The following is a 9,758-nucleotide window of genomic DNA, read 5'->3' as shown; positions in this document are numbered from 1 at the left end:
AATTGGAGACGTTTTATCTTGGTAACTGCAGACAGCAAAGATGTTCAAACGGGCCTTTGGCTGTTTTGCTGATACTCGTTCCATGGCTCCGAGCACCAACAATCATCCCACGTTCAAAGGCTGTTAAATCGCGTTGTTTACCCATATCTTCAGAAAAAAATCACTTCTACTGTCGTGGTAAACAACCTGCTTCCCTATTTATAATGGTCTGGCCCTCTAGCAACTTCAGCACAAAATTATAGCTAATTTGCCTACAAACGTCAGGTGGTCATAATAATCTGGCCATTCAGTGTATATCATACATATTTGAGATGTCTATGTCTCTATCTATCTATTATGATTGCGGGGGAAATCGTCTTTACATACAAAATACTTGCCTACATTTTGTAATGTGTGCAAAAAGCATTACTAACCACGGAATCTTCAGACACACATAGAAAAATGAAACAAAACATTAAACTCCTGAGAATAAATTTTTTTCTTTTATCTGTATTGACAGTATTTGGGCAACAAAGCTCATTACTAGATTTCCATTATTAAATTGCATCAAAAAATATAATAAAAGTGAACTTTTAATGAAGCTCCCACTGCCTCCTCCAAGCACATACACTGGAAACATAGTCATGAGCAAATATAGGAAAATGCTTAGATGCATCTGCTTAGATGCAATACAGCCTGTAAAAATCATCCAGAGCGAACACAACCTGCTAATAGAGGCAACAGTGCGAGGCCCAGAAAGCTCTCTAATACCATGAATATTATATGATTCTCAAGAACACCAGCCATCGCCACAAACTGTGAAAACAAATTATTTGCGGTTCAAGAAAAGGTAAAATAGTCTCCGAAGATTTCCCATGAATAAAAGATGAAATATTGGAACTCATAAGGCCTTTAAAGAAGTGTTTGCAAAATAGTGTCCTTAAAAGTCATAACCAATGTAGATTTTAAATTGAGGCCTAAAAGAATTCATATATTTCTAAATAAAATAAAGTTTGTTCATTGAGCATCAATTTGAAGGAAACAAAAAGAAAAAAAAATTGTTAAAGCAGGAGCCACGCTTTAAGCAATAACAGCCCTGGTTTGGCCCTGCATGAATATGTCTCTCTCTCTCCAAGGACCTAGTGGTCACTCTGAATTCTTTGTACTTCAGTACAGATTTTTCTTTGTCAACTTTGCCTTGCACATATATGAAATCATGGAATATTGTAGAATAATGCATCACTTTAAACCTACATTCGTTCTCTACATTTTCAAGAAAACCGTGGTTTTCTGTGAGTAGCATTAACATTGAGGGTATATATATAAACCACTCTGTCCACAGGAAGCATTAGGTTTAGCATTAGGGTTTGCAGCCTTTCTGGAGCGGTGTGAGGAGCTGTACCAGCTCCTATACTTCTTGTTTTAAGAAGAGACTATTGGGAATTCCTAAGCAGACCCACAGGGTAACTTGGGGTTGCTTCCGTCCCTATTAAAATTAAGATGACCTTCCAACGTGTCATGCCGAAGACGTTTTGCTCTGTACCTGCACATGTTTCCATGATTTTCTTCAGAGGCCCGTGAATGTACATGAGTCCAACGAGGATCCCGGCCAGATGCCCGGCGAAGGAGGTCCTAGGGGAGAAGGAGACCCTCTATGAGTGTGCACTCTGCCCGATTACAGGCAGCCCGCCTTCTCGCTAGCCCAGAGCGTGTCAATTAGTCACAGGCTTTGTTCCACACCACGTCTTTTATGCTGAGCAGCACGGCACTCAGTCCAAAGAACATTTCCTACCTTAAAGGGAGTGGGGAGGGCATGAATAACCACCACCGCATGTTTAAGATTCAATCTCCCTCCCTGACCAAGAGAAGTGGGCTGGCTCGTTCAGGGCAGTGGAAGCATTTTGTCAAGACAACCCACTAGATTTCTTCCAGTTTTTCTCTGAGGTTCTTATCACAAAATGTAAATGACAATCGTTTTCTCTGAATTAACTCTTAAATCATGCAGCATGGTGAAGGCGGTATCTACCTGTGTTTGCAGAGAGCTGTGTTTTTATACATCACTGACCAGTGAAGCCGAGAGCAAGAGACACTCGATGGATGAGATGGAGATGTTCACACGCCCACCCCAAAGTCGCCTCCCTCTGTCATCTTCATATGTTGCTCAGCGAAGACACATAAATGTAAACTTTAAGCTTGAAAGATGAGTTAGTGCATTAAATTGGCTCTGTTCTTCTTAAGATAGCATCTAACACTGACAATCACTTATACATATGAAGTCAAGGCAAGCCCCAGCTAACTATGTGTGAACAAATAGAAGAATAAATGAAAGAGAACTGGCCAGCAGGTCTCCCTGCCTCCAGCTCTTGCTCGTACCGCATCCCACACACCACCATCAGTGGCCCTTCTGAAACAGAGGGCAAGTCATGCCCATGCCTCTTGGTGAAACTCAGACTTCTCTGCAGCCTACAGTCACAGCCCTCCAACACTGGGCCTTGCCCATCCTATCTCTTCCCTCCACCTTCACTGTCCATTAAATCCATCCCTCCACCCACACCTAGACCCTCCAAGCGCTGACCAGGGACCACAAGGCTAAGCCAAACTGCACCCCTGTCATAACCCAGGCCCCAGCTGGAGACTGGCTCTTTCCTCTCACCGCCTTCCTTCCTATAGAACAGATCCAGCCTTCTGGGGAGCTAAGGGATTTACATGCCTTCCTGTCTGTCTCTCTCTCTTACAAACCCCCTGAGGGCAGGCTTATTCATCTGTATGCTAAACTGGGAGGTAAAAGAAACCCAACAACCAAAAAAGGTCAAGTAGGTGAATACATTTCCCTGGTTTGGGGAAATGGCCCCTCGCTCCAGAAGAGGGGCACCTGCAAGTTACCAAGGAGCCAATGTAAACTCCAGGAGCAGCATGATTTTTGTGATTTTCACATACCTATCACACACACCGAGGACAGTGCTTGGCACAGGACAGACACTCCAGTATGTGTTGAATGAATGGCTTGAGTGTCCCAAGATGGTTTCATCAAGACCACCAGTAGGCAAGTTAAAAACACTAGATCTGCAACTTAGAGGGCTCACTGAGCCATGGCAGTGACGAGGCTGAGGTTCACACACAAGACCTAGAATCAAAACCACATGCCGCCTACCACAGCAGCAACTGACAGAGGAAAGGGGCCCTGGGGTATAGGCAAGGCAGCAACAAGAAATTTCCATTGTCTCAGGGCTAGTGAAAGACTTGTGGGCTCCCAGGGAAAAGAACAGGCAGAGAAAAGAGGAAAGGAAGCCTTCTGTAGACAGGATGGCACTGGGGCTCGTCCCCATTAGCCAATTCAATCACGCCATTGCCCAACCCCTGCATATGCCACACACACACTGAAAGCCATGAGCACATGTGCACGTGTGCACACACACACGTGTACACACACTGCACACACAAGAATTCCTTCAGGAGAGCTATTATTTTCATCAAATATAGGTACCTACCTCCTAGGATGTGTAACCTGATAATAAAAATACGAGATCAGACACTTGGTTTCCCATTTCCAAAGAAGAATAGCATGAACTGTGCTTCTCTTTAGCTTTTCCAAAAAATAAAATAAAATAGAGCTTATTTTATGCTACTTTTAGGCTAAATAATACACTCCAACTAGTTCTAAGAATAGCAAAGGAAGTGGTAGATTGAGGGATACAAGAAAAAAAAAGGTCCAGAATCAATTTTTAAAATAGTAACCTCAATTTAACTGAAAAGAATAAAATAACATCAATATTTTTGAAACTTTCTAAACCAATCTTTATGGTGAATCAAATAGCTCTAAAAATAACATGGAAGAAAATTTCATTTTAAAACCCCAACCTATCAAACAATCAATCTTGAATTTCATTTACAATTTAGAGTACAATACAGTTCAATGAATTCTTCATCTCTCTACATGGGTTTGTAGAAGTTTTAGCTGTAATCTAATTGTCCTAATATAATTGCGAATAACTTGGAAAGGGAGGCTGACAGGCCAGAGACCATATTGCATTATCCTCCAATATTCAGCATTTGTCACAAAAGTCCCTTCTCAAAACTCTAGCTGTCCGTATTTCATGCTGTTACCATTGTAATTAGCTAGTTATTAATAATAGAAAAGCAAAAGGGAGGCCAGACATTATAAGCAGGGCCATCTGGGCAGCTTCACCAGGAAGCTGCAACTTTGCCCAGATCCGCTTCCTGAAGATCACTGGGGGAAGGGGTCCAACAATGGGAAGATGGAGGTATGCACAGTAAAGTCGGGGTGACATAGGGAAGGTGCCTGTCAGTCTAACCTGAAAACAAAGATCATTGGCTAAGGGGGTGGAGCCAATGCAAGCCTGTGAAATTTGGGAATACATAATAATCCACAGACAAAGGAATTCTCTCTCTCTTGGCTCTCTTGTTCCTCTGGCTTTGCTCCTGCTTCCATGCATTCGCTTGTGTTTCCTCCATAGCCATGTGGCCCTAGAAGTCACATGACCCACGACCATGACGACCCCCATGCAATGGACTATAGCTGGGAACACAAACTAAGCTAACCTGATACAGGACTGGACTGTGCTCCGGCACAGAAGGAAACTCTGGGCATTGGCTCTTATCCTAGCTCTGCTAAAGACACAGCTGGCCTTCTCCCATGGAGGGACAGAGGAAGAGGAGACCTTGGAAACTCAGGGTTTACTTCCATGCAAATAAATGCCACTCATTCTCCCTGTGAGCCTCAGAAAATTCCTTTTCTTGTGACATTGCAAGAAGCCCACTTCCACTGGCAACAGGTGGGGATGTGGAAAGCTCTCAACTGATAACATTTTCAGCTCTATACTAGTAAAAAGTATTCTTTTTTTAAAAAAATAAAAGTATGAAGAGAATATGATCTTATTCAATCAAAACTGAGAATATCTTGATATTACACATAAAAGGGGGAGGATCCCACCAATGAAAAAAGGAAGCATATGCTAATTTCAAGAAGTATATTAACTTTCTCCATGCCACTGGTAACCACCTGACAAAGGAGCTCCCTTTGCCCTCTATGAGATACCTTTTACCCTTGTCCTGGGAGAGGAAATGGACCAGCAGAGAGAAGATGGAAATGGGACCGGGGACTATCTTCTCCCAGCAGCACTGGGATCAGGGCACTTCATCCTTGCCCCTGGCCGTGCTGTGGAGGTACAAGGAGGCCCTGGGGAAGAAGCTATCTGCGTCCTCTAATCAGTGGCTGGGATCTACCTTCAAATGTAACAGCTTTAGAAACAGATTGTGTTCTTATGATCATAAGTATACATGCAAAACAGACATTTTGATGTTTGAGATGTCTGAGGAAACCTGTGTGTTCACAGCAGCCTTCCTGAAGATGTGGGCTCAACTCTGTTCTAGGTTCTGCCTGGAGGATGACACCTTAAGGGACAGGCAGGGAAAACCCTGCTCTTAGAAACAGCTTCCTTTAGACCTTACTAGGTCCTGGGCCAAGACTGAAGATTTGGTTATATTCTGCCACCCTCTATCCTAAGTCAGAGTAATTCCTCAGGGACAGTACCACCATATTCAACTTTATATTCGTGACCACACCTGACGCAGTAAACAGCCTGACACTAACACTCAATAAATAACTACTGAACGGGTGGAGGAGTGGAATTAAAATTACACACAGAAGGCACATATCTAACATACATTACAATTGCATTACAAAATCCCAAGTTACACATGGTCTCCATAGCTGTATTAGTATAAAATTTCACTGGGAGAGGTAATAATTGAACTAACCCCCTCCCCTTAAACAATGTATGACACAAAACATGTGCTCAACAAAACAATAGCACCAAACCTATTATTATCCCTAAAATCGGTCACTTAGAAGAGCTGCATTTCTTTTGATAGCTCAATAGTAACTCCCTCTAGAAAATCATAACAGCTATAATCAAATACTGACTGTGGTGGTGAGATACAAGCATAAGGGCCAGATACATCACCGCTTTGTATAGCCACACAGATTGTGCACTGCACAGACAAACCACAATGAGAAGAAAAGTAATTTATCCAGGGCCTCAATAGTTCCACAAATATTGGACATATCCACTATTCAAATTTAGGTAATCAAATCTCAACTTCAGAGTGACTATTGATATAATTTCATTTATTAGGGGACAATACCTTAATCCAGTAGTTCTTTTTTTAGTTAATCCTCACCCAAGGATATTTTTTTTCATTGATTTTTAGAGAGAGTGCAAGGGAGGGAGAGGGGAAAGAGAGAGAGAGAAAAACATCAATGTGAGAGAGACACATCAATCGGTTGCCTCCTGCACACGTGGCCCTTGACCAGGAATTGAACCCAGACCCATTGGTCTGAGGGATGATGCTCTAACCACTGAGCAAACCGGCCAGGACAACCCAGTCGTTCTTAAACTTATTCAGGTTCTGAGCCTCTTTAAATGCCGATGAAAGCTATGAATCCTGTCTGCAGAAAAACTTCCCAGACACAAAATAATTTTAAGAAGTTCACAGATGGCTTGAATTCTATCCATGGACCTCTGGTTAAATACCCTGAAGTGAAAATAATCATTCCAGACAGAAGAATTTCACATTAAGCACCAAGTCTAAGTAGTTATATACTCAATTGGAAAAACATTCCATTTGTACTCAAATCCGAACACAGAGGCAGCCATTTATTTAGATTATTTAAGTTTATTAACATGTCCAGTTTCTTTGTTGTGCCATTGCTCTGGAATGGTGTAACCTACTTCTGAGTTCACTTCCCTTTTTGCTAGAATCCCACTTTCAGTCATTCTTTCAGTTAGAGGCCAAGGGTTGAAAACTCTGCTGGTCTTTGTACGTCCAAAAAGGTCTTTATTTCTGTTTCCTATTTTGATAATAAGTACAGGCTCTACTGGTGCTGCTGAGAAATGCCAACCAGCCTTTCTTCTGTAGGCAATTTATTTGTCGTTTCTCTCAGCTTTTAAGATGTTCTCTTTATTTTGGATACACTGTCATTACACCACAATCATTCCAGTTGTCGGTTCATTTCATTTCCCCTCCTTGACATTTGCTGTGCTTTTTCTATCTGAGGTCTCATGTCCTCCTCCACTTCTGAAAAACTATGGAAAGCCATTACTTGTGTCTTTCTAGCTATGCAGCAGTCACACACTTTCTGACACAGAGAGGGGTTCACTATGTGTTTATGGCAAAAAAAAAAAAAAAAGGAAAGTTAAAATCTAATCGGAGGGGTTCACTATGTGTTTATGGCAAAAAAAAAAAAAGAAAGTTAAAATCTAATCTATGTTGCTATACACTACTTCTAAAGGATAGTGATGGGGAAAAGGGTAATTTGGGAACAAAACTAAGATTAAGATATGTCGATTATATCTCAAAGCTGGAAAAAAAAGATAGTGTGGGTTTCAGTTATGCAAATTGTATGCAGATATTAACACTAACACACAGTGTTCTTTCCTATTATGCCAGCATAAAGTGATCCTCACTCCTCTGAGAGGCAATTTGTAAGGCTGAGCTAAGTGATTATGCAAAATGTTCCCATGCTACTGTTAAAGGATCAAAAGCTAAAGCTATGACTGAAAGCTGTGACAGGCTATAAAGGTCCTCCTCTGTTAAATGGCAAATTCTTTCCACAGTTGAAGAGGCTGCCCTCTCAGGCATAGCTCAGGGAGCAGAAAATGTATTACCCTAAGACATAATCTCCCAGTGTGTACTGAATGACCTCATTAAGGATGCAACTTGATGGAGACACAGTGTTGGACAAGGGAAGAGAACAGGTGAGGTAAGACGCAGTCAGCTAGAGGTGGCCTATTGTATTGTACATTTCACCATTTCCTCCTGTAAAAGCAGTTACTACCAGCGGGGGATTGAGCTGATCAGGAGTTCTGGGTCTTCGACGTTACAGCACCAAGAGGTGGTGAGAACTTTTCAGGTCAGTGAACATTAATGCCATTGGGGAAGATCTCAATAGGATTGCTTCTTTCCTAGATAAACTGCTCTTAAACTGTTTTCTACCCTTGATGCTTTCTTCAACCACCATGGTAGCACATGTCTTTGGCAAAGGCAATTTGGGAGAGACTTGGTCTATATGTCCTTTCTCTTTACCAATATTATATTTGCCCAAAGGTAGCTACATTGGCAATGCAACCTCTACTATCCATGTTGATTTACTGAACATGGCACCAACCTCAGGCATTGGGCTGGGAGCTAACCACTGACATTTACTTAAGTCCCAGACAAACACAATCTAGACAAAAACAAGGATACTGCAAAGGTAGAAGCCCCTTTACAAAAGAACTTGCTAGATCAAAGGTGATGCCTCAATTCCTTGGCTCTCAATTCCATGAAGTCCAGGTGAAGACTGATGGCAGCTTAGAAGACAGTGGTGGCAACAGAGGTGGTGAGAGTGGCTTGGTATCTATTTTGTTGGCAGAGATAAAAGGACTTGCTGATGGATTCATTGTGGAGGAGGGAAAGGGAGAAGCAGGCTTCTGACTCATGCAACGGTAGGGATGATGGAACCACCTACTTGGTGGGAAGATATTCAAGAGCTCAGTTTTGGTGTATTCACTTTGAGATGCCTGCAACACAACTAGAGATATCTGATAGAGTAGTCAGTAGGTAGCTGGATACCAACTTGGAAACTCAGAGGAAGAATGGTTCAAAATATGCCTCCCATATTTCACTTGACTCCTAGAATATTTGTATACAATTTAACTAAAATGGTCTATCTATCTGTCTACCTATAATGTAGAACACATTATACACACACAAATATATATATATTGAAAAACAAGATTTAAAAGAAATACATAAACACAGTAACAGATAATATGGGGGGTAACATCCCCCCTTCTATTTTTCAAACTTCTTGTAATAGTGTTTAAGGAATTTCATTATATTATTTTTTCTATCAGAACAGCAACTGAGAAAGGCTCTCATGTAAAGAACAGACTTTCTCTCACCAATGTGGTGGAGAAATCTAAGTATTTCCGTTGTTGTTGGGTAAATTGTTAAGGACACTTTCCCTCATGTGGCACGTGCACGTGTTTTTAAATAGCACTCAGATGAAAATCATAATCACTAGTTCTGTGGTATTTACCAAGTTTCTTTAGAATCTGTGTTATTCAAATCTCCTTCAAAACAAGATGAAAGGTTGTGTCAAATTAAATGAAAACACAGGTAAGCGAATGGTACACAAATGAACAAGAATCTCCCCACACATATGCTTAATGGGGGCACAGATGTTAAAGACTCAGCACAACACTGTGGGTGAGGCCTGTGTTCTTTTCCTCACTAGACACATCCTGGAGTTCCCTTTCCCATACCTTCCATATTCACTATTGACTGAATTCCACTTGCCATGACTCTCACCTGCTCTGCACCACCCGGCTCCCACCCCAGCCCTTGGGACTATCTAGGAAAGTGGTTGAGAGCACAGTACCTGGACTTAGACTGCCCAGGACTGAATGCTGGGTCTGTCGATGTGAGCTTCACGAGCTCTCATCACTTCCAACGCCTTAGCCAGGCTTCTTTCTGGCTTGGTCAACCTTGCCCTGCTCCAGCCAACACTGGGACAAACAAGCCTGTGCTCTAACAAGAAAGCCTGATACCAATCCATATGCCTTTGGGTAACTCGCCAGTGTTTCCAGAATAAAATACAAGCGAGGCTTGTTATACCCATCAAGCCCCTCTGCCTGCCTCTTTAACCTTCTCTCTACTGCCAGCCCCCAGCGCTATGCCACCCCAAGTTTGAGCCATCCACAAAAGCCATGTGT

The 9,758-nt window shown here is 42.0% G+C and overlaps 1 protein-coding gene across 2 annotated transcripts in view; it reads right to left on the bottom strand.

Annotated features, from left to right (window-relative positions):
* Positions 1-9,758, bottom strand: part of RHBDD1 (rhomboid domain containing 1) — an 82,180-nt gene that overhangs the window by 46,491 nt on the left and 25,931 nt on the right. For both annotated transcript variants that reach the window (XM_005883502.2, XM_014531145.1), the window contains exon 4: positions 1,523-1,611. In XM_005883502.2, the coding sequence (XP_005883564.1) occupies positions 1,523-1,611 (89 nt within the window). The remainder of the gene's footprint in view (positions 1-1,522; positions 1,612-9,758) is intronic.

The sequence above is a fragment of the Myotis brandtii genome, unplaced genomic scaffold, assembly GCF_000412655.1.
Source record: "Myotis brandtii unplaced genomic scaffold, ASM41265v1 scaffold79, whole genome shotgun sequence".
Classification (NCBI taxonomy): domain Eukaryota; kingdom Metazoa; phylum Chordata; class Mammalia; order Chiroptera; family Vespertilionidae; genus Myotis; species Myotis brandtii.
This window is presented reverse-complemented; position numbering and strand designations above follow the sequence as displayed.